This window comes from Leucopleurus acutus, assembly GCF_964270905.1.
Source record: "Leucopleurus acutus genome assembly, chromosome: 14".
In the NCBI taxonomy this organism is placed as follows: domain Eukaryota; kingdom Metazoa; phylum Chordata; class Mammalia; order Artiodactyla; family Delphinidae; genus Leucopleurus; species Leucopleurus acutus.
In genome coordinates this window covers 61,510,472-61,534,474 of record NC_139156.1, presented here as the reverse complement: position 1 = coordinate 61,534,474, position 24,003 = coordinate 61,510,472, and the positions used below count along the sequence as shown (strand labels likewise).

Sequence of the window (24,003 nt, the reverse complement as noted above, 5' to 3'; positions counted from 1 at the left end):
GGAGCAGAGAAGTTGTAACAGGTTTAGGGAGCAGTCAGACGTGGACCTTGCCCTTCAGTCAGCTCCACAGAAATTCTAGATTAAAGGATGAGAGGTGGCAGTTAAGGAGGCTAGGGAGAGCAGATCCTAGGATCTGAGAAGAAGTAAAGCAGAGGGGTCGGGGATGAGGGCTGAGGAGGACATAGCTGGAATCCCAAATTTACTCTTGATGAGTAGGCATTGGCAGGAAGCCCAGGACATTTTCTGACCCTTCAACACTGAGGATGCATGTCTGCTGGGGAACAGCAAGAGGACTAAGGGTATGGGGGTGTTAGTACCTGGTTCAGGAGCTCTGGATAGTAGAGATGTCTGGGACTTCTGATGGGTAGGGCTGAGGGCAATGAAGCCCAGAGATAACCTGTTTGACTCTTTCATAGTCTTGACCATTCTGGCTGGGAAACTGGGAAGTGCTAAAGGGGCTGTGCAGAGAAGGGCAGATGTGATAACAAGGACTTCCCTCCTAAGAGCACTAGATGAGGGTAACGATGGTAGTGATGACACCCCAAATTAGTGTCATGACATTTTGCAAAGGGATGGAATTGGGTACACTCATAAGTGTCATTTTTATTAAGATTTCAAGATGCCATGTAGGTGTCATTTAAATAATTTGTTGGAAAAAAATACTGTATGCAGATCACCGATCAGTTACAAGTAACTACACTGTCTTCTGCTTCTGCTGAATTAGTGCCACAACATGGGCAAGTCATGAAACTGACTTAAGAGTTAGTTCTTCTGGAAATGAAGTGGGTGATCCTGGTGGGTGCTCTCACTTGAATATCAGATGACTCCCAACATTGCTCACGAAAATAAAGTAGTATTGGTAGCATTTTTGCCCAACAACTATAGTCACTGTTACCCATTTTTGTGGGGAGAGGGGAGGATGGGTATAATATTTCCAATAAGGGCGTCTTCCTGTCGCTTTTCTTCAGGCATCGTTGACCTCGATGGAAGTCTCCAGGAAGGAGACAAGGAGCAAATCTCTGAGTCACTCAAAATCGCAAAGGCCTCTCTGGAGACCCATCTTGAGTCGTCGTTATGGATCAGTTTGCACAGTGCTCTGCAGGCTGACTCTCTCAGGGGCTCCAAGTGGTCAAAAGTGACCAGCAAGTTGGTTTTTAAAATCGGAGACTGAAGAAGCTGGGTACCCTCTGGGGTGGGCGCGTTCCACCTTCTCGGAAGGCCCGGGCGCCGCCCCCGCCAGGCCAGCAGGCGGCGCGCACGCGCCGTGGGGCCCGGAGGGGACAGTGGGCCTGCCGCCCAGGCCGGGGCGTGCGCGTGACCGGCGGCGGAGCCGCGCACGCCAGGGCTGGGGAAGGGGGCGGGCACCGTGGGAGCCGTTTCCGGACGGGGCGGGGAGGGGCGGGGCCACCGGCGGCCGGATCTCTAATCTCGGCGGCGGCGGCGGCGGCGGCGGCAGCAGCGGTAGCAGTGGACGCCGCCTGGGGAGCTTTCGCCCAGCGGCCCGCGAGTCGGTTTCGCGGTGAAGAGGAGCAGGGCCGGCGAGACAGTGTCCGAGGGAAGGAGCGCAGAAGCTGCTCCCGGCTGAGGAGGTGGACGGGGCCGCGGCGAACCCGGAGGAAGGAGGAGGGTCCGGGCTGGGGAGGAGGGCTTCGGCTTGGGATAGGGGAGAGTCAGGACTGAATGGGAGGCGGGTCCTGGCCGGGGAGAGGGAGGAGTGTCTGGACTGCGGGGGGTCCTGTTGAGGAGGGGTCCTGTTGCGGAGGGGTGAGGAGAGGAGGAAGGGCCAGGCCGGACCGAGGGGCTAGCAGCTTGGGGCGGGCTCGGGTTCGGGCTGAGGGACGGGGCGCCGACCACCCGAGGTCTCAGTGAGTGCAGGGTTCGCGAGTGGGTGGGGGAGGGCGCCAGGGCCGAGAAGGAGCGGGGTCCGAAACTCCACTCGCTGGCGGGGTAGGAGTGGTCTTGGGGTGGGCAGGTTTGCTGGTCCTTCGCAGGCGGGGAGAGGGTTGTGGGGAGGGAGGGATGAAGTCGAGAACGAGGCCTACCTGTTTCTAAAGGGAGTCCACCGGAGGCTGGACCCTGGGACTGGACTGCCTGTAGCGTCCGCTCCTTGGCCGGGTTAGTTTGAATGGGCGGGGCTCCGGGCCTTCAGGCCCTGGTCCACTGCAGGCTGGGCGTTTCCCCCGGTAGCTACCTGGGGGGGATTGCTTTGTGGGAGGGTGGCTCTGGAAGCGTTTGGGCAGCTGTGGGAGGGAGGCAGAGTGCCAGCAGGATTCTGATTCGCTGGTTTGGGGTGCTGGGGTGGAGTGTGAAAGCTAGGAGTGAAATCTGAGCTCTTGAAGGAGGGATAGAACCCTTTCTCTGCAGCTCTGGCGAATCTCGGCGGGCCGACGGGAGCGTTTAAAGCGTTAGAAGTAAACAAACGTGATTCCCTTTTGCAGAGGGGAGGCACTGAAAGGACGCCTGGAAGAGGAAGATGCCGAGTACGGACCTTCTGATGTTGGTGAGTCCTTTTTGCATCTATTCTCCTTGTTGTAAGTCACTTGTCGTTTACGTTTTATTTTTAGTCCGAAGGATGAGTGTGTAGATTTCACCTCTGATGCTTGCTTTTGGTAGCTGAGAGTTTCTGCCACCTTTTATTTTGGGTTCAATGATTAAGATGGATAAGTGACTGATTTAAGTGTATGTGTGTATATATATATATATATATAATGAATATGAAGAATCATTTTCAAAATTCTTGCAGTTCATTTTAATCTCTCCTTTCTTATACTACCAGAACAGTTTTCAAACTTCTATTAAATTTTGTCTGGATCTGCCGTATATTAGTTTATAAGTGTTTGTTTCCCAGACTAGAGTTTTGAGTCCCTGGAAGGCAGATATCTTGTCTTATTTGTTTAGAGATGATAAACACCTGTCATGGTGCTTCGTATGTGGTGAATTGCTTAATTGCTGAATTGAGCTGGTTTGAATTTACTTTCTTCTGCTGTGCTGAGGAGTATGCCTCTTTTGGTAAAGGCTGTTTTTTTCCCCTCTCCTCTTGAGATCTTTCTGTGCTGTTTTTTCCCTGAGCAGGGAAAATACAATTGCCAAATGAATGTTTACCAAAATGACGTTTTATTCTTGGGACATTCATGATTCCATGGAGGCTCTTTATTGATTTTTATTTTTTTCATAGAGGCTTGTTACTGTGAGGAGCCCGTGGTTTTCAAATAGCGATGTAGAAGTGTCTGCGTTTAGTTTTGAATAAGTCACTTCTTTGAATCTGATATCTTTTGGTGCAAAAAACACATTGATTTAAAACATTTCTTTTCCCTCTCTTTACAATTGGTAGTTGGTAGCTGTCACTGGGAAATTGGTGAAAACTAATAGTGAGATTTTTTTAATATCCAGTGCTGATGTCCTGTAGTGTCAAAACCTGTAAGGTCTGCAGGAGAGATTAAGAGGGCAACAAAGTTGTGATTGGTTCTGGTTTGAGGTGGGGAACAAAGATGATTTTTAGAGACATAGATCAATACTTGGTTTATCCACAGGTTCAGATGAAGAGTTCACCTAAAATAGTTTTTTTTGCCCCAGATTTCATGGATTGTCAGTAGATAATAAATTGTGTTGTGTAATTTTGAATTCTCATTACGAGAGCAATATGTTAGAAGAATTGGAAACTATTAATAAGCAAAAGGAAGCAACCCCTGATAATTCCACTACTCAGAAATAACCACTGTTAGCACCTTGCAGAATGATTTGCAATAATTGGCAACTTCTGTTTTCTGTTTTATGAAGCAGTATGTGTATGTAAATTAAGATTCCTGTATGTCAGTAGGATATAACTGCATGCCCAGCCATGTGCTTATTACTTCTTGGGCCTGTGGGCTCCCTTTAACAGCCTGAGCAGTGAGTGCTTTTATTCAGAATATTAACTCTGGAATCAGTTTGAAGTATTTCTCTAGCTGTCACCACTAGTTTTCACTTCCTTGTTTGAAAATCTAGATGTTTAGGGGTGTTGCCTTGCTCCTTGGTGTAAGGAATAAATTCATATAGATAACAGCTGGCCCTTGAATCATCACTCTCTGAAGACACTGTACATGTTGCTTGAGGTGCTCTCTCTGGAAAAGTTGTCCTTCTTTCTTTGACTGTCCTGTGCTAAATGGTAAAGAACCAATGACCAGGGCTGGGCTTTCAAGGGGGACCCTAAACTGTCATGATCTGAGTTCAAGGTGTTTCTCCGTAGTTGCTTTGTACAGTATGATGCGTTAGACATGTTCTTGGTCCTCTAACTGGGAAAAAAGGACCCCAGTTAATAGAAGATAACCTCAGTGTAGGGCAGCATATGGTAGAATCTCAGAATTAGAAACAACCTTACAAGTCATATGATGCAACTTCTTTCTTATATTGTACCTGAATCCTTTTTAGACTATCTCTGCTAAATGAATATCCAGTCATCCGTACTTTCTCCTGGGAGAGTAAGATGGCATAAGCTAAGACGTAATATGAGGTGGATTCAGGAATAATAGTTTAAGTCTGATAGCTAACACTTATTGAGCACATGTTATGTGTTAGGTGCAGAAATAGATATTCTACATGCTTATTTAATTTTCCCCAAAACTCTGAAAACTATGCTGGCATTCTCTTTTTATAGGTGAGAAACTAGACTTAGAGGGTACCATAGCAGTGAAGTGGCGGAGCTGTGTTTTAGCCACCGCTGGTTTGACTTCACAGCCCTCTTTTTTTTTTTTTTTTGGCTGCGTTGGGTCTTCATTGCTGCGCGTGGGCTTTCTCTAGTTGCAGCGAGCGGGGGCTACTCTTCGTTGCAGTGCGCAGGCTTCTCATTGCAGTGGCTTCTCTTGTTGCAGAGCACGGGCTCTAGGCGCGTGGGCCTCAGTAGTTGTGGCACATGGGCTGAGTAGTTGTGGCTCGTGGGCTCAGTAGTTGTGGCTCATGGGCTGTAGAGCGCAGGCTCAGTAGTTGTGGCACACGGGCTTAGTTGCTCCGTGGCATGTGGGATCTTCCCGGACCACGGCTCGAACCCGTGTCCCCTGCATTAGCAGGCGGATTCTTAACCACTGCGTCACCAGGGAAGCCCCAAAGCCCTCTTTCTTACCTATTTTGTGATGCTGCCTCTGTGTCATATTCATCGAAAGGGATGGAGGTTGCTGAACTGTGTGACTGCCGAGAGCAGGTTTGTGTGGAGCAGGAGTGGGATAGCTCTGCCCTCTAGGGGACACTTCGGAAGAGTGGTGGGGATGCTTTTGTCTTGCAGTCTCGTCTTGTCTGAACATACGTTTTATTATACAAATCTTCTTGTTTCTCTTCCCTTACATTGCAGTTGGGGGGCTATATTGAAATTTTAAAAGTTATGTCTATGGGTATAATGTTATAATCTTTGAATTTCATTTCAGAATAAAGAGCATTACAAAATATTTGTTACAGAAGGGGACGTTGGGTCTGATAGGGTAGAAAGCCACTTTTGTGGACAGTATGCTATGGCAATAAAACTTGAAGATGGACTGGAGTCCATATATGACAAACTTTGGATTCCAGACAAAGGTTCTTGGGCTGTCAGCCCTCAGTGCTTTGTCCTCATTTGATTAAAGGGTTTTGCCTGCCTATTTCCATTTGTTCATTTATGCCACGGACTGTGATACTTTCCACGTAACGTCTCAGAGAGAATAAAGTGAGTGAGTGTATTCATTCATCTGAGAATTGTGATGCTTTCAGAGGGAATTCAAGTCTGGAAATTTTTTAGCCATCTTTCTCCACTTTAGCAACCATTCTTTCCATCCATCTTCTCCTCCTTCCTAGTGCTAGGGGTCTGTATCGCTTTGCGAGTTGCCAAATACTCCTAGCTTTAACAAAAAAAAAAGGTACTTTATAAAGCTAAGTCTACTCCCATAGGCTATCCAGATGGATGACTCAGAGTTACCGTATGCACTGTGGTAGTGCTGGGTGGGGTGTGAGTGATAAAAGTTGATCTAGGGTCGAGGTTCTCAGCCAGGGGCAGTTTTTGCCCCAACCCCCATTCCCCGGACGTTTGGCAATGTGTAGAGATACTTTTGATTGTCATACTGGAGGAGTGCTAGAGGTCAGGGATGCAACTGATTGCCCTACTCTGCAGTGTAGTCCCTCACAACCTAGAATTACCTGGCCCGAAATGTCAGAAGCGCCCAGGTTGAGAAACCCTGCTCTAGGTTCCTTAACATAAGTAACAATATCTGTGTAGCCCTGGCATTCATGTGGATGGGGCAGTAGGTCTTTTCTTAGAGTTTAATGGGTCTGTTACAGTGATACTTGGGTTGTTTTGCCCATGGATCAAGCTCTGCTGCTTTGGAATATATACTGGAGAGTGTGCAGCATGATATTCTGAAGCGCAGTAAAAGTCCTAAGAAGTGCTGTCTTTTGCAACATTTCTGCAGCACTGTTGATTTGGAAACGGTAAGCCTGTCTCAGTTTTGTTTTTCAGGTGCAAAAATCACATCTTTCCAGATATTAGAGCTTTATCTTTGACCCTTGAATCTTTTTCAGGGATGCTTTCTTTATGACTCTCAAATGGGATTTAAGCAATAAACTGAAAGATTGACGCTAAAAGCTCATTTCTATTATTTGAATCTGGTGTCTTACTTGTAGGCTTGTCTATAAGAAAGGGAGGATTCATTGGAACTGGTAGGACATTTCAATTTTTGTTGACAATTTGAGTGGCCATTGTAGGATGAGCACTGTTTTTGGCCTTGTTCCATTCTTGTAAATAAAGCAAAATATAATAACAAGTATGATAATTTCTCCAGCTTTTGGTCTAAAGGAAAGGAAAGTTATAAATAGATAAACCCCAAATCTCAGTCTTTGGCTTGGCTTTGCAGTCTGTGTGTCAGGAATTTTTAGTAACATTTACCTCTTAATTAGGCATTGCCCAATCTAGTATTACATGTAGTTTGTATGCATTGGTGGCAGAAATGGGAATCAGCCTGGGATTAAGACTTTTCCATAGGGAACTGATTTGTAGTGAATCAGTCCATATGTGGAAGCATACAGAATGCAATTACTGAGAGAAAAACAGTGCTATGGGGTAAGGGGAGATGGGAGCCATCAGGGATGACGGAACAGTGCAGGCTGAAAGTAGTTTGTTGGGTCTGTCAGTTATCTCCTGGTGCACTCCAGCAGTGTGATTGCCCAGAGTTAAGGAACACCAACAGGGGCTGGTGAAACACTTCAGGGCTAAGAGCAATTAGCGCCCTTAGGCCTGACGGAGCAAGAGAGGGAGTAATTTCTGGAACTTGAGAGAGCTTAGCGGAAAGAGAAGGTAACCTCTGGGAATGCAACCACTTCCAACCAGTGGCCTAGCAGCAAGGGAATCAAGGGGAATAAACACCTCACATGTTTTCTTTTCCCACCCTCTGGTCTACTGGAGCTTTTCATTGGTCAAACCCAACTGGAAACCAGAGGTTACAGGAACCTGGGTGATTTAATTTATAGGACAGCCCCATGAAGCACGTAACAGAGTTGAGGAAGGTTCGGTAGAGGAGTATACTGAAGTCAAGGTCAAGTTAGTTTTGAAATGTACAAGTGAGAAGATAGTGTTGGAGCAGTCTTGAAGAATGTAGGTCATGGAACGTTATAGAAAAGGAATGTTCTTGCTGATAACAGAAGGATAGGTTCAGAGGCAGAGTTGCCACAGCTTCAGAGCTAGTTTGTTCCCGTAGTAGCCTTAGAATCTTAATTGCCAGAAGGGCCTTTAGAAATCTTGCAGTGCCACTTCCCTTCCCATGTGGGAATTCCTTCCACAATGCCTGGCCAGGAGTGGGCGCGGTATAGTTTCTCAGGGAGTCCTTTCCGTTGTTGGACAGCTTTAAATGTTAGAAAGTTTTTATTTGTCCAAATCACTGAATGTATCCGGATTAGGTTTGGCTGAATATAAGAGAAAAATCTACAGAAATAGAGATTTCTAAAAAGTAGAAATAAATTTTTCTAAAGTAAGAGAAATCCAGAGTCAACAGTTGGTGCTGATACTACCATTCCTAGGTCTTTGAGGAGGTTCCACTGCTCAGTGCATCCTCTCCAGGTCAGGATAACTGCTTTGAGCTTGAGCTGTCAGGTTCACGTTTCATTCAGCGGGAAGAGGAAATGGGAAGGAAAAGAGCTTGCCTGCATTCTTAATTTATCGTACATACAGAAGAGTGTATAAAGCACATATCCTCATTTTAAAGAATAACAATGAAGAAAACAATAATATATCTACCACCCAGGTTAAGAAATAGAGCGTTCACCACCAACCCCATGTGCCCCACCCTGGTTACATCTCCTTCCCTTTTCTCTACTGATATCACTCTACTATTCTGATTTTGGGGATAGTTATTCCCTTGCTGTTTAAGAAAAAAAATTGTGTTACCACCTAGTTCTACATCCTGAATTTTAATTTTGTTTGTTTTCAACTTGATACAAATGGATTTATATGTATTTTTTTAACCTTTAAAAAAAATTGAAGTATAGTTAATTTACAATGTTGTGTTTGTTTCTGGTGTAGAGCAAAGTGATTTGGTTATATATATAGATATATATGTGTCTATCTATATTCTTTTTCAGATTCTTGTCCATTATCGGTTATTACAAGATAATAAATATAGTGCTATATAGTAGGGCCTTGTTGTTTATTTTATATATAGTAGTGTGTATATGTTAATCCCAAACTCCAAAGTTATCCCCCCTCCTGCCCCTCCACTATCCCCTTTGGTAACTGTTAGTTTGTTCTCTATGTCTGTGAGTCTATTTCTGTTTTGTAGATAAGTTCATTTGTATGATTTTTTTAGATTCCACTTATAAGTGATTTCATATGATATTTGTCTTTTCCTTACTTCACTTAATGTGATCATCTCTGGGTGCCTCCATGTTGCTGCAAATGGCATTATTGCATTCTTTTTTATGGTTGAGTAGTATTCCATTGTATATGTGTACCACATCTTCTTTATCCATTCATCTGTTGCTGGATAGCTAGGTTGCTTCCATGTCTTGGCTGTTGTAAATAGTGCTGCTGTGAACATTGGGGTGCATGTATCTTTTTGAATTAGAATTTTCTAGGGATGTATGCCCAGAAGTGGGATGGCAGGATCATATGGTAACTCTATTTTTAGTTTTTTAAGGAACTTCTATACTCTTCTCCATAGTGACTGCACCAGTTTACATTCCCACCAGTAGTGTAGGAGGGTTCCCTTTTCTCTACACTCTCTCCAGCATTTATTATTTGTAGACTTTTTTTTTTCTTTTGCTGTACATGGGCCTCTCACTGTTGTGGCCTCTCCCGCTGCGGAGCACAGGCTCCGGCTCCGGACGCACAGGCTCAGCGGCCGTGGCTCACGGTCCCAGCCACTCAGCGGCATGTGGGATCTTCCCGGACCGGGGCACGAACCCGTGTCCCCTGCATTGGCAGGCGGACTCTCAACCACTGTGCCACCAGGGAAGCCCCTATTTGTAGACTTTTTAATGATGGCCATTCTGACTGGTGAGAGCTGATACCTCATTGTAGTTTTGATTTTCATCTCTTTAATAATTAGTGATATTGAGCATCTTTTCATGTGTCTGTTGGCCATCTGTGTGTCTTTTTTGGAGAAATGTCTGTTTAGGTCTTCTGCCATTTTTTAATTGGGTTGGTTCTTTCTCTGATATTAAGCTGCATGAGCTGTTTGTGTATTTTGGAAATTAATCCCTTGTCGGTAGCATTGTTTGCAGATATTTTCTCCCAGTCCATAGGCTGTCTTTTCATTTTATGGTTTCCTTTGCTGTGCAAAAGCTTTTAAGTTTAATTAGGTCCCATTTGTTTATTTTTGTTTTTATTTCCATTTCTCTAGGAGAGAGGTCCAAAAAAAATAATGCTGCGATTTATGTCAGAAAGTGTTCTGCCTATGTTTTCCTCTAGGAGTTTTATAGTATGCGGTCTTACATTTAGGTCTTTAATCCTTTTAGAGTTTGTTTTTATATATGGTGTTAAAGAATGTTCTAATCTCAATTTTTTGCATGTGGCTGTCCAGTTTTCCCAGCATCATGTGTTGAAGAGACTATTTTTTCTCCGTTGTATATTCTTCCCTTCTTTGTCATAGATTGACCATAAGTGTGTGGGTTTATTTCTGGGCTTTCTATCCTGTTCCATTGATCTGTATGTCTGTTTTTGTGCCGGCACCATACTGTTTTGATTACTGTAGCTTTGTAGTATAGTCTGAAGTCAGGGAGTGTGATTCCTCCAGCTCCATTCTTCTTTCTCAAGGTTGTTTTGGATATTTGGAGTCTTTTGTGTTTCCATACAAATTTAAAATTTTTTGTCCTAGTTCTGTGAAAAATATACCATTGGTAATTTGATAGGGATTGCAGTGAACGATTTATATGTATTTTTGGTGATTTTCCTATATTGCCCAGTATTTGCGAGATTCATCCATGTTGTTGCGTGTAGTTTATAGTTTAGTTCATTCATTTTCATTGTTATATAGCATTTCATTATATGATTACTACAATTTATTTAGCCATTCCACTGATGATGGATATTTGGACTGTTTCCATTATTTCTTCTTGTAGTTCTATTAGATTTTATTGTACATAACTTGATATTTTATTACTAGGTGCATCCAGATCTAAAATTGTTACATCTTATCTAGTGAGTTGTGATTTTTATCTAATAATGCTTTTTGACTTAATATAACATAGCTATATGAGCTTTTTGTCATGAGATAGGCAAACTATAAGTGTTTGATGAATGAATGACTTGCCTGTTGTATAGGCAGAAACTGCAGAGCACTCGTCCTAGCCTGTTCTCCTGGCACATTGTTATTTACATGTCCTGTTATCCTACGAAGTGAACAAAGCACTTTTAAATTTTAAAAAAAAAGTGTGGAATTTTCTTTTTGGAGGGATAATTTGTGTATAGTAAAGGGCACAAATCTTAATTGTACAGGCCAATGAATATTTGTATATGGATACACGTACTCACTGCCCAGATCAAGATGTGAAAAATGTCCAGCATCCCAGAAAGCTCCTCATATCCCTCCCAGTTGATACCTACCAAAGGCTGTCATTCTTCTCACTGTAGTTTTGCTTATTTTTCAGTTTTATATAAATGGAAGCATACAATATATTTTCTTTTGTGAATGTCTTTTGTTCTGAATGTTGATTGTATCTGTGAGTTTCAGCCATGGTCTGATGTAGCAATATTTTTAAGAATTATTGCTGTGTAGTTTTATGGTATATAAAATATCAAAATTTATTCATTCTGTAGTTGATGAACATTTATGTTTCTAGTTTTTGGCTGTTATGAATGACATTGCTACATTCTTGAACATGTCTTTTAGTAAACGTAAATACAATTGTTGGGTCATGAGGTATACTGCCAAACAGGTTTCTAAAGTGGTTGTACCAGTTTATACTCCTATAGGGTTTTCTTAGTATATAACTTTTGGATTTAGCTTTGGGCAACAAGTTTTAACATTTTGTTACCTGCACAGTGGAGGGAGCTTTAAGAACTCTTTCCTGAAGTAGTGTAGGTACTTCTAAAATGTGAAATGCCCTTTTCTTTGCATTCTCGTTCACCTAGTCTATAACTATTAATAACCATTTGATGGAAAAAAAAACCTTGGTTCTTTTGAGTATTAAAAGGGCTCTGTTAAGAGCAGAGTTTAGATTTGTAAAACACCGTTTGTAGCAGTTAATTCCAAGGCTGAAAACATAATCCTTTGGAACTCTTTGGAACCTAAGTAGTTGTGGTATATTTAAGCCTTGTGCTCAGTAGTGGGAAGACCTTCTTTTTGGAGACTTTTCCTGAGAGGCATTTGAGTTCACTCCTTTGAACTGCATTTTGGTAGATGAGGCTAAAAAGGAGTACATTAATCCTGCCTTGAGTTCCAGTCTTAATGGTGCTGAGTCTTTGAGACAGTTGAGGGAAATTGATAATTGTTTCAAATTCTGATGGGGAGGAATTGAGGACAAATATGAGAATGCCATGGTGGACTTGCTCCTTGTTGAGCTGTATTGCAGCCAGGGTGGAAGAAAGCCTAGGATTAGACTATATTACCCAGCCCTTTTTGATAAGCTTAAGGTTTCAGATGCTTTCGCATGAGTCATGCCTGCAGCAATCAACAGTAGTCTATCTGGATGACTGAAATCAGGTTTATGATCTGTAAACATAAGTAGGTAACCGGTTTAATCCTGTTCTGTTAGTAGGTAAGGGGACACTTGCAACCTTCTGATTGAATTAGATTGTGGGAAGCTGAGTTGGTTTAACATCTGTCTTACAAAATTGAGGAGCAGCTCACTATTTACCTGCATTTATTACCATCATCTGTAGTAAAATACAGCATAGGCATGGAAATCAAACTACTTAAAGCCTCTCGCAGCTCTACCTTTGTGGCTTTGCCTGGAACATTGCAAAGGTCACTTTTCCTTGCTGCTAATTGAAAAGGAAAGGAAAATGTTTATCAGAGAATTCAGATTCATCAAATAATTTGTGAAGTGTTTATTATCTGCAGTCATTTGCTCATTACCTTGCTGCATTTAATATTCACAACAACCCTGTGAATTGTTTTTTTCTTGTGATTTTTTTTGTTGAACTATAACAATGGCATCTAGTTTTGTTTGCAGATGAGCGAAATCCAGTTGCACAGAGGTTCAATAAGTGCCAAAGGTCACACAGTTTCTAAGTGAGAGCTAAAACTAGAGTAGAAGCCTTTGACACTATCCAGACTTTCTAGGACACCACAGTGGCCTGTAAAACACTATTAACACGACTCTCAAAGAATTCACAGGAGTCGTGATGAGGTGTCAGTTCAGGACAATACTCAGAGGTGTTGGTCCTTTTCAGATATCCTGGGTAGTGGCTGGAGTATGTGTTCATGAAAAAACACAAAAAGTGTTTTGAAAAAGTTTCGTCATTTTAGCAGATAGTAATTTTGTTTATAGATTCTTAAAAACTATACCTCTGGACAATAATGACCCTTTTTGTCTAGTTTACCCATAATTACTCTACAAACTTCTACGTTATTTTTAAGATACTTAGGGTTGCTTTCATTTGGAGTCCAAAGCTTTAATCTCTGTTTCTGGAATTGCAAAGTTTCTGCTATCTTTGGCCATATGGAAACTTTTTTTCCAGAAAGACTTTTTTAAAGAAAGTCTTTGAATCCAAACAATCTTAGGTGGTTGGTCTTAGCTAAGAGAACATTTGGTGAGCATAAATGGAATTGCTGAGTCATAATGCTTTTTTTCCTTCAAAGTATACAATCCAGTGGTTTTTAGTGTATTCACAGAGTTGTACAGCTGTTGCTACAATTTAGAACATTTTCAGAAGAAACCCCTTACTCATTAGTAGTCACTTCCTCCCCGTCTCCTACTCCTAGGCAACCAGCAAACTACTTTTTGTCTATAGATTTCCTTATTCAGAACATTTCCTATATAAATCATATAAATCATATAAATACTACGTGGTGTTCTATAATTGACTTTTTTCTCTTAGCGTGATGTTTTCAAGGTTCATCCATGTTGTAGCATGGATCAGAACTTCATTCCTTTTTATTATGCTCATGAGGCTTTTCCTGAAGAATTGTAAGTGATGGATATATCCAGTGTTTCTATTTTGTTCTCAAAAATGTTGTTTGCTTTATATATAATAGGATAGTTTGTCATATTAAGGCTACTTCTATGATTCATTTTAGGGAAGGCATTATTAATCTGAGGAATATGGATCCCATATATGACTGGCCTTCAGGATGTCCTGAACGCTTTGTAATTATTTGCAAGATTTTATATTCCCAGGCATTTTTTGGTGGGGGAGGTTAGGGGACTGAGAACATTTAGCTTTTGTTAAAAGATAATTTCCAAAAAGTAAAATCATGACACTCATACAGTTAGGAAATGAATACACACTTTATTTTACTTACAGTGTTCAAAGGAGAAGTCCAAAGAACAGATACATTTATAGATCAGGAATATTAAAATAAGTATGCAAATGCAGGCAAAACTAGTTTCTTCCATAGTGGAGAGGGAGGTCATTTGAACCTTTACTGGACATGGCAGACTTTATATGTTTATAGATTAAGATCAGTTTGCATTGCTATCAGTTATCTACAACTTCCAGACTTGTAAAATAACTGCTATATAATCAGAATCAGAGGGATGTCCTAGACAATGTGTGATTTTCCACTGGAAACACACAATTTTTCCTGCACTTTCAACAGATTATCCAAAAAGTCTGAAAGTCTTCCAAGTGTTAATTTTAAATTTAGAGTTTTACTTCAGTTTTAAAAAGCATCTCCTTTGTGACTAGATTTAGAAAAATGTTTGTATCCATTGAGTATCAGTCGGAGACCCAGGGGTAGGTCTCTGGTTTATTCTTTTGAACAGGATTATTTGTTAGAAATCTCCAGAGAAGTAGGCTTTGCATCTTAACTTAGGTTACACTTTTGGGCATATATTCAGTATTTCTCATCTCTAATATCAGCATGACTATTGAAGGGAGGGGATCTCTATAACTAGTTTAGAAAAGTCTAGCTTTTCTAGAAAAAAAAAGTCTAGCTATCTTAACTCTGACAAAGGTAGCTAGATAATCCTATTAGTAAAAGAAGTACAGGAAGGGAGAAGCCTAGACAACTTCTTCCCCAGTTGTGGTATGCTCAGGGAAGTCAAGACTTCTCCTTTGTGTGTGAAGAACGTAGGATTATTTCCACTAGACCTTGCTTATTCTCCAGGGGGTTCTCATTTCCAGTCTTCAGAGGATAATGAACCTCTTTTACTTTGAAAGGTAACTTCTGTGCACGTGTACAGTAAGTCATTTAGCTACTGACTTTAAGAGACTCTGGGAGTTCATAGCAAATTTGGCAACATGACATGTTCAGGTTTGCAGAGTACTTTTTCCCCACATCTTCCCTACTTCCCTCAGGCTGAGAATGTATTTACCAAGAAAACCCATGATTGCCCTTACCTCTACATCCCTCAGCCTGTTCCTCTGCTTGTTCAACTTAGTTTTATGCATTTCAGTCTTCTCTGCTAGGTTAAGCTCCCTGTAGTGCCTTTCTTTTTTTTTTTTTTTGGTACGCGGGCCTCTCACTGTTGTGGCCCCTCCCGTTGCCGAGCACAGGCTCCGGACACACAGGCTCAGCGGCCATGGCTCACGGGCCCAGCTGCTCCGCGGCATTTGGGATCTTCCCAGACCGGGGCACGAACCCGTGTCCCCTGCATCGGCAGGCGGACTCTCAACCACTGCGCACCAGGGAAGCCCTGTAGTGCCTTTCTTGATAGACATCAGAAGAGAGGTGCTCAGAGTTGTTAGTTGACAGAATCAGCATCTGTCTTCACTTGAAGACAGACTTATGGTCCTGACCATAAGTAAATGAATAAAAAGTTCTCAGCAACCATTTGGCAGTCTTCGGGGCTGCCCACTTTTATGAACACAGGAGCTTGGATTTTCTGTGAGTGCACTCCTAATGACTGGAGAACATTGCATGGCTGTCTCTCCTTTCAGAGGCCAAGATTGTGTCTCAGTGACGGGGTGCTTTGCCCAAATACTACAGTGTTAAGTGTAGAGCAATTAGACTTTGTAAGTGCTTGTGAACTAGTACTGAGCATGTATACTTGACTCGAGGCATGGCTGGAAGGGAAATGTGGACAGTTAAGCTTTTTGAGATGAGCTTCTCAGATACTGTATCTTTTGACTTACATAGTAGAATTTTGGGGGAAGTATATGGTTTGCTCTTTACCTCCTAAGAAATGATGACTCGGTCCCTTTAAACATTTCTATATCACACAGTCACCATTGGTTGGTTGGAATGACTGTTTGGTTTATTGCACAATTCTTACTTCTTTAATGACCCAAGGGAGTTTTCCCTTTGAGCTTGTGATCTGTTTTTGCTGATAAACTTTAATGCCTTTTGAGGCTCTAAAGACAATAGTGTTTTCTTACCTGTTTGCTTTGCACTTTGAAGTTCTGCAGAATATAATATGAAAGAGAATCAGATTCAGTTCATTTTTCCCCCATTTTTAGAGCAGAAGTAGAGTAAGAATAAATACTTAACTTATAGGTTTTCTTCTGTATTTTAACTTCACTCCCTTACCTGAGTCTCAGTCACTAGAGTACCATTTGATTTGAAGACATTCAGGCGTGGATGAACTGGGTAAAACAGGTTTTTCTTTTCCTCAACAGCCCATTCCTGCTTTAAAGCTCAGATTTCTGACTCTTCTGGAAAAACTCTTTTGAGTGTTGAATTGTGCACTTGTATTAGAGGTGAAGAAAGTGGAAGGAAGAGGAAAACAAAATCCTTTTTTTCTCTGTAGCATTGCAGAGTGGAAGATTTTGATTTTCTTTAGTATCTGGCCAGAGAATAAATATTAGCCATGAGTAATGCATTGATCTGTGGATTGATGTGGCTGGGCCCCAACTTTAACACTTACAGTAAAACTTGGTGGATGTCTTTTTACCCCCGTCTAGTAATATGTTAACTCAATTATTGGGTAATTCTTTTATCAAAGAAGGGGATGGGGAGAGTAGGGGCCATGTTGTGGTGTAGAGAAAGGGTTCTTAACCAAGCAAGGATGTCTGTCACAATCACCTGGGGGAAGTTTTCCAAAATATATATTTCTGGGCTCCACTCTGTACTTACTAAACCTCTGGGGTGGAGTGTTCTGGAGAAAGCTCCTTGGCTGATTTTGATGCGTTCTACTGGTTAGCCCCCATTAAATCATGGTGAAGGGATTGTTATTATTGAGGAAAGAAGCACCATCCAGTGTGGGTCTGGAAATGTCTTCTTTCAGTGATAGTCATTTTTACAATGTTTCTTCTGGTATAAGTTGGTAATTAAGGACATTTAATGGAGGAAAATTATCACTGCCTAATTGGCCGTTGGTTAAGTACAGTAATAGTTCTCAAAGAAGTTTTTTTCGGGGGAATGGGGATGTGGATAGTGCCATTATGGGAAGTCTGCTTACAGAATCTTGTTCTCTTGAAGTGATTTAAGGACTGAAAGAGTTTATTATCATTGGGGAGAACCGTGGGCTAGTACTGATAGGAAAGTATCTTGTGATTGGAGAATTCTGAGTTTCCTGGACTGAGTCACTCCATCACGTCATAATCCTGGCCTCACAAAAATGTTAAGAGAATAAATCCTAAGTATAAAAAGCACTGAGATTGTGTTGAGTGGAAAATAACCTTAGTGTTAACTCCCTTCACTGCATTACAGAACCGCATTCTAAATTTAAGGAAGCCAGGAGTGAAACCACTGTAACACACTGGTTTTAAAACTGAAGGTCATGATCCATTTAGAGGGATGCAGAATCAATTTAGTGGGCCAAGCCTTTGAAAAAAGAAGGAAGAAATAGAAAAGAAATGTAAGTGTATCACAAGTAATAAGGTGTTAAGTATTATTTTGGAAATTTTTGTTTTGGTTTTATATCTTTCTGTTGCTGTGCGTGCTAGTTTGTGTTGTAAAATACATTTCTGTGGGACTGTATTGGAAAAGTTTGAAACTCTTTGGTCTAAAAAGTGACATGCCCTGGGACTTCCCCGGTGGCGCAGTGGTTGAGAATCCACCTGCCAATGCAGGGGACACGGGTTGGAGCCCTGGTCCAGGAAGATCCCACATGCCGCGGAGCAACTAAGCCCATGTGCCACAACTATGGAGTCTGCACTCTAGAGCCCGTGAGCCACAACTGCTGAAGCCTGTGTGCCTAGAGCCCGTGCTCCGCACCAAGAGAAGCCATCACAGTGAGGAGCCCGTGCACCACAACAAGGAGTAGCCCCCGCTCGCCACAACTAGAGAAAGCCCACACGCAGCAATGAAGACCCAACACAGCCAAAAAAGCCCAAACCATATGCTTAAAAAAAAAAAAAAAAAAAAAAAAGTGGCAGGCCCCAAATTTACCAAATTTGTAGACTGCTACTATCATGTTCACGGAAGTGTCTTGCTCCCTTGAAGTGATTTGGGGGGTGAGAGGGTTCAGTATGAGAATAGTAGGCTACCAAGCTCCCATACATTCCACCAGCTGCCTTTTGTCTAGTAATGATTAGGATTATTGAGTACTATTTTGATGTCTTTTAGGTATCTGCTAAAACCTAAATCTTTAGATTGAAGTGGGATGAATAAAAAGAGAAAGTCTGGTTAGTTTATTCATCCTTATTTGACAGTAGCTTCTTCAAAGTAGTTAATATTTTAAATCTTCACACTAAAGTTGATATTTTTTCCTTTAATATTATACTTTTAAAAGATTTATGGTATTCTTACTATCATTTTATATACATTCATTGGGCAAAGTATTTTGTTTTTTTCCTCTAGGGGAATACATTTCCAATTTTATAGAAGTGTGAAGGAAAGAATGCTTTTTTTTGTGGAAGTTTTACCAAAACTACTTTTCTGTTAAGCAGATATTAGAGATAAACAGCCACAAACACCCACACATACCCACAGACACACATGTACACAGACACTTTATTTTGTGAATATTCTGTGTCCCTTCTAGATAAAGAAATGAAGGCACAGGTGGGTGAAATAATTTGCCTGGAGTTGCACAATAAGCTAGTGGCCTTCATAGATGACCACTTATGGTTCTTGTATTTCCAGAGACACAATGTAGAGATTAAGTTGAAATAGACAGAAGCCTAAGTATTGTAATTATAAATAAATATGCAAGTGTATATAGACAAAATATATTTCTATAAGAAGAAAGATGCGGTGGGAAATAGTAATTATAATTATATTACGTTCTCGTGCCATCTCTGTCTGGATGTTTTTTCTGTAGTCATGACCTAGCAGTACAATTTTGGTTTGTTGTATGTTACCATATATCCAAGGTATATTCTGCCAGGAGCATAAATTGTGGAAAGAAAATTCTTGGGATAGCGCTGGATTGTAATGTGTTTAGTGATCCTCTGCCTGTGACACTGAGAATGAAGCATTGAAAGAGTACTAAATACTGGCAGGAGGCGTGGGTTCCTTCTCTCCACTCTGACACAAGCCCGTCTGCATGAGCTGAGTGAGGTACGCCGTGCTGCTTCGGGGCCTCTGTAAAATGAAAATGTGGGCTTGATCTCTAAAGTTCTCTTCAGCATTTAGATTGTATACTTCCCCAGGGCTGGACTATTGCATCAGAACCCAGCCTGGGGTTGCTGCTGGTTGCAAGGCCCCAAGGAACTGCCTCATCCTTTTTTCCAAGGAGATAGCACACATTACCCCACAGAGCCCTATAGTGCAGCGAGTTGTCAGTGTTGTGAGGTGCTTCTTTGTTGGGACTGAGCCTAGGTTGTTTGTAGTAACCTAGAAGAACCTTGGAATGAGGCCAGGAGATATAATTTCTGTGACCCACTGGTTGCCCATTCAAAAAGCTTGCTAGGACCCCTCCAAGTACAGTATCATTCTGTCACTGGAGTAAGAGAATATAGAAATAGATCTCCTTGAGAGGTGTTTCTCTATATCTCCTCTTAAGGAGATATATTCAAGGACTCCCATTATCTTCTCATAGCAATTACAAAGAAAATATACTTTTGCTGAATATAATTTTGTAAATGTTAGCAAGGAATGCCTTCATATCTTAATAGGCTTTTTAAAAATGGAAGTAGTTTGCATGTGCTGATTCTTTGCTCTTTCCCTAATACTAGTTATGTTACTCGTTTGTTTAGTCAGTGCTGTGATAATATCTACAGTCATCTTTTGCAATTGGTAACCTCTATTTTCTGGGTGAGCCAGGAACTAGAATCACCAGAGGAAAAGCTGATCTGTATGATTGTTCTTCCGTCATCCCATTCATACACACCATTCAACCATTTGGTTTGATCACAGCTTTAACACTAGAAAATTCTCTATAATAGTTGAAATTATGACATACCTTCAATGATGGTAGACTCCTCTGGTCTTTCTCTGGTCTCGACCAGCACTGCCACTGCTGTGCAGGATTGAGATTGTTGATAGCAACAGTGGGCTCTAGGGAATGGCCACCAAGAACTATGAGGGGGTTGCAGATAAACTGTGTTTCCATGGATAGCCCTCTGGGAACCCAGTACTTGTCTAATGCTAATTACCTTATACTGCAGCCTAATTGCTAAGTGTATAAATGCTTTCAACAAACATTAGTTGAGCACCCGTCCTCCTTCTGAGCTTTCATGCTGTCCTCGAACATTGCATGTAGATATCCATCAGGACCATAAACCTACAGCATTATCTTGTTCTCAGAATCTCCTCTACCATCTTCAGCTTCCCTTCCTCTTCTAGTCTGCCATGGTTAATGCTGTCACCACTAAGCCGGTCTCTCAAACTTGAAAATCTGGAATTATCTGTATTTTTCCCACTCCATACTTTCTATATCTAATAAGTTATCAAACACTGTTCTAAAAATGTTGTTCAAATCCATACCATGTTTTGGCCCAGATACCATACTGCTTAAGGTGAAACCCAGTTTATTTCTCCCCTGGACTTTTTTAAAAAATTAATTAATTAATTAATTTTATTTATTTATTATTTTTGGCTGTATTGGGTCTTTGTTGCTGTGTGCGGGCTTTGTCTAGTTGCGGTGAGCGGGGGGCTACTCTTTGTTGCGGTGCATGGGCTTCTCATTGCAGTGGCTTCTCTTGTTGCGGAGCACAGGCTCTAGGTGCGCGGGCTTCAGTAGTTGTGGCACAGGCACACGGGTTTAGCTGCTCCGCGGCATGTGGGATCTCCCCGGACCAGGGCTAGAACCCGGGTCCCCTGCATTGGCAGGCGGATTCTTAACCGCGGCGCCACCAGGGAAGCCCCTCCCTTGGACTATTTCAACAGTCCTCTTAACTAAAATTTTTGTCTCTAATTTCTGTCCTCCTTCTATTCCTTTCCCATGAAGTTATCTTAAAAAAAAAAAAATTGCTCTGCTGATTAATACCCATACCTTTCGTTTTGTTTTTGTTGTTCTGCTATTTGCTTTTTTCTTTTTTTTTTTTAACTCAACATCGTGTTCTGGTAATTTTTCCATGTGGTTCATTTAAATCTGTCTTTTTTTAAATATATAAATTTATTTATTTATGTATATATTTTTTATTTTTGGCTGCATTGGGTCTTCGTTGCTGCGCACGGGCTTTCTCTAGTTGGGGCGAACGGGGGCTACTCTTTGTTGTGGTGCACAGGCTTCTCACTGCGGTGGCTTCTCTTGTTGTGGAGCATGGGCTCTAGGTGTGCGGGCTTCAGTAGTCGTGGCTCACGGGCTCTAGAGCGCAGGCTCAGTAGTTGTGGCGCACGGGCTTATTTGCTCTGCGGCACGTGGGATCTTCCCAGACCAGGGCTCGAACCCGTGTCCCCTGCACTGGCAGGCGGATTCTTAACCACTGCGCCACCAGGGAAGTCCATAAATCTGTCTTCTTTTTAATGCTGCATAGTATGGGTACATAAAATGCATATATTATAGTTTATTTAACCATTTATCAATGGACAGTTATTTATATTTTTTCTTTTGCTGTTACAAAGAATACTGAAGTGAAAGTCCTTGAACATGTACATAGGTGCAATTATATAGATACCAAAAAGAATTTCTGGGTAAAAATGAATATACATTTAAAATGTTAATAGATACTGATAAATCACTTTACAAAAAGTACCTATCAATTTATACTTCCAATCTCTATCCGTTTTTTTCCCCAAGACCATTTAAAATCTGGACCTAGTGTATTTCTCCCAGCCTCAGTTCTCTTGTAACTTGATGTGTTCACTCATTTACTTGGTCACTGTCAAGCCACTCTCCAAGCTTTTATTCAGTACAAATTGTTTGCCAGGCACCATGCTATATGTTGAGGATTTAGTGCTGGAGAAGACAGATATGGTCTCTGCCCTCATCTAGCCTGTGCTCTTACTACACAGACCTTTTTGCCATTCTCAGACTCTTTTTATGCATTTGCAGCTATTATTCTGTCTTCCTGGTATGACTTTTTTTTTCTTTTAATTTTTCTGCCTAGAGAATTTTTTTTGATCATTGTTAGATTTTATCCTCTGTCATATCTTCCTCATCTCCCCTCAGGTAGAGTTAGATAGGCCTTCCTTAGTGGTCTCTCTTAGCACTTCATTTACAACCTTTTTATAGTGTTTATCCTGAAGAGTTCCAATTACTTGTTTATATATGTGTGTGCCCATGTGTGTCTGCATGTGTATGTATGAACCTCTCTCATTAGATTGTAAGCTCAGTAAGGGCAAGAACTTAGCATATATACCTTAATGTTCCCCCAGCTGAATGCCTTAAACACTGGAGAAGCTTCATAAATGTTGAATAAGTGAGTGAATGGCAGACTGAAGATGAACGTATTTTGTACAGGGCACTCGGCGGCTTGTGAATATGACTGGGATCCGGTCGTCTTCAGGGGCCTAATCATGTTGTAAAGGAGATGAGAAACAGATGAGTAGACTGCAAGGCGCATTGTGATCAGCTCTGTGTAGAGGCACAAATGAATGTTTGACGAGAATTTAATGGGGGAGATTAATTCTCATGAGTTGGGTATTCTGGTAACTTCAGGGGAGAGGATTTTTTCTTGCTTGTGCTATGTATTGTGAGGGATACACATAGTGATAAGATATGGTTCCTGGCTATAAGAGTTTTCGTCAAATAGGGCCTTAGAGCAGAGATTGGCAGGCTATGGCCTACGGGCCAAATCTGGCCTGCTGCCTGTTTTTGTATAGCCCATGAGCTAAAATGATATTTTAACTTGAAATTGTTTTTATAAAAAGAATATTTTGTGATATGTGAAATTACATGAAATTCAAATTTTAGCATCTGTAATTAAATTTTGTTGGAACACAGCCACGTTCATTTCTTTACCCACTATTTTGTGACTGTGTTTGCGCTACAGCAGCAGAGTTGAGTAGTTGTGACAGAGACTTTTGGCCTGCAGCGCCTAAAATACTTACTATCTGGCCTTTTACGGAAACAGTCTGCTGCCTTTTGTGTTAGAGGTGGGGAAAGATTCAAGTAGAGAAGAAGAGAAAGACGTTCATATTGAGAAGATTAGTTGAGTGGGACAGTGAATACTGCAGTCATCTAGAAACTTTAGAGCTGAAATGATGATCTAGCTTAACCTTTTATTTATTTATTTTATTTATTTTTGGCTGCGTTGGGTCTTCGTTGCTGTGTGCGGGCTTTCTCTAGTTGTGGTGAGCTGGGGCTACTCTTCATTGCGGTGCGCGGGCTTCTCATTGCGGTGGCTTCTCTTGTCGAGCATGGGCTCTAGGTGCGCAGGCTTCAGTAGTTGTGGCATGCGGGCTCAGTAGTTGTGGCTCCTGGGCTCTAGGGTGCAGGCTAAGTAGTTGTGGTGCATGGGCTCAGTAGTTGTGGCTCGCGGGCTCTAGAACACAGGCTCAGTAGTTGTGGCGCATGGGCTTAGTTGCTCCATGGCATGTGGGATCTTCCCGGACCAGGGCTCGAACCTGTGTCCCCTGCATTGGCAGGTGGATTCTTAACCACTGCACCACCAGGGAAGTCCAATTAACCTTTTATTTTACAGATAGAAGATCAAAAATGCTGTCAAAGTCCACTTGTCTGTTAAGGGGCAGTGTGCACTGGAGTTCCTAGCGCAGAAGCAGGATGATAAGATTATTGCTGGGGTAGGGCCAGATCATGAGTGGCCTTGCCCTTGAAAAATGAGTTGAAGAGCAAACTAAGAATAGACTTCCTTTCTCTCTTTGAATGTAATATTTCTTTTTTCTTTTGTATTTCTAGAAGGCCTTTGAGCCCTACCTCGAGATTTTGGAAGTGTATTCCACAAAGGCCAAGAATTATGTAAACGGGCATTGCAGCAAGTATGAGCCCTGGCAGCTAATTGCATGGAGTGTCGTGTGGACTCTGCTGATAGTCTGGGTATACGAGTTTATCTTCCAGCCAGAGAGTAAGTATACTGTCCCCCCTGTAAAGATACAGTGGAGTTACACTAGCTTTGGAACTGATGGCTAAGGGACTGTACTAATTTCTTGTCTGGTTGGTTTGGTTGTGATTTTTAAAATCTGTTTAAATAGAAAGGACATTGCCTTCTGACTGGTAAAATTTTAATAGGACTTGTGTAAC

General features: G+C 41.7%; 1 protein-coding gene across 3 annotated transcripts in view; it reads left to right on the top strand.

Moving 5' to 3' along the window:
- Window positions 1-1,451: 1,451 nt before the first annotated feature.
- The window catches only part of SGPL1 (sphingosine-1-phosphate lyase 1), a 53,230-nt gene continuing 30,678 nt past the window's right edge, over window positions 1,452-24,003 (top strand). Inside the window, exons 1-4 of one of the 3 annotated variants that reach the window (XM_082855057.1) lie at window positions 1,452-1,589; window positions 2,055-2,115; window positions 2,439-2,500; window positions 23,662-23,827. In XM_082855057.1, the coding sequence (XP_082711183.1) occupies window positions 2,474-2,500; window positions 23,662-23,827 (193 nt within the window). In that variant the 5' untranslated portion in view covers window positions 1,452-1,589; window positions 2,055-2,115; window positions 2,439-2,473. Of the gene's footprint in view, window positions 1,590-2,054; window positions 2,116-2,364; window positions 2,501-23,661; window positions 23,828-24,003 lie in introns of all 3 variants that reach the window. The other 2 variants (XM_082855056.1, XM_082855058.1) reach the window with 2 other exon arrangements.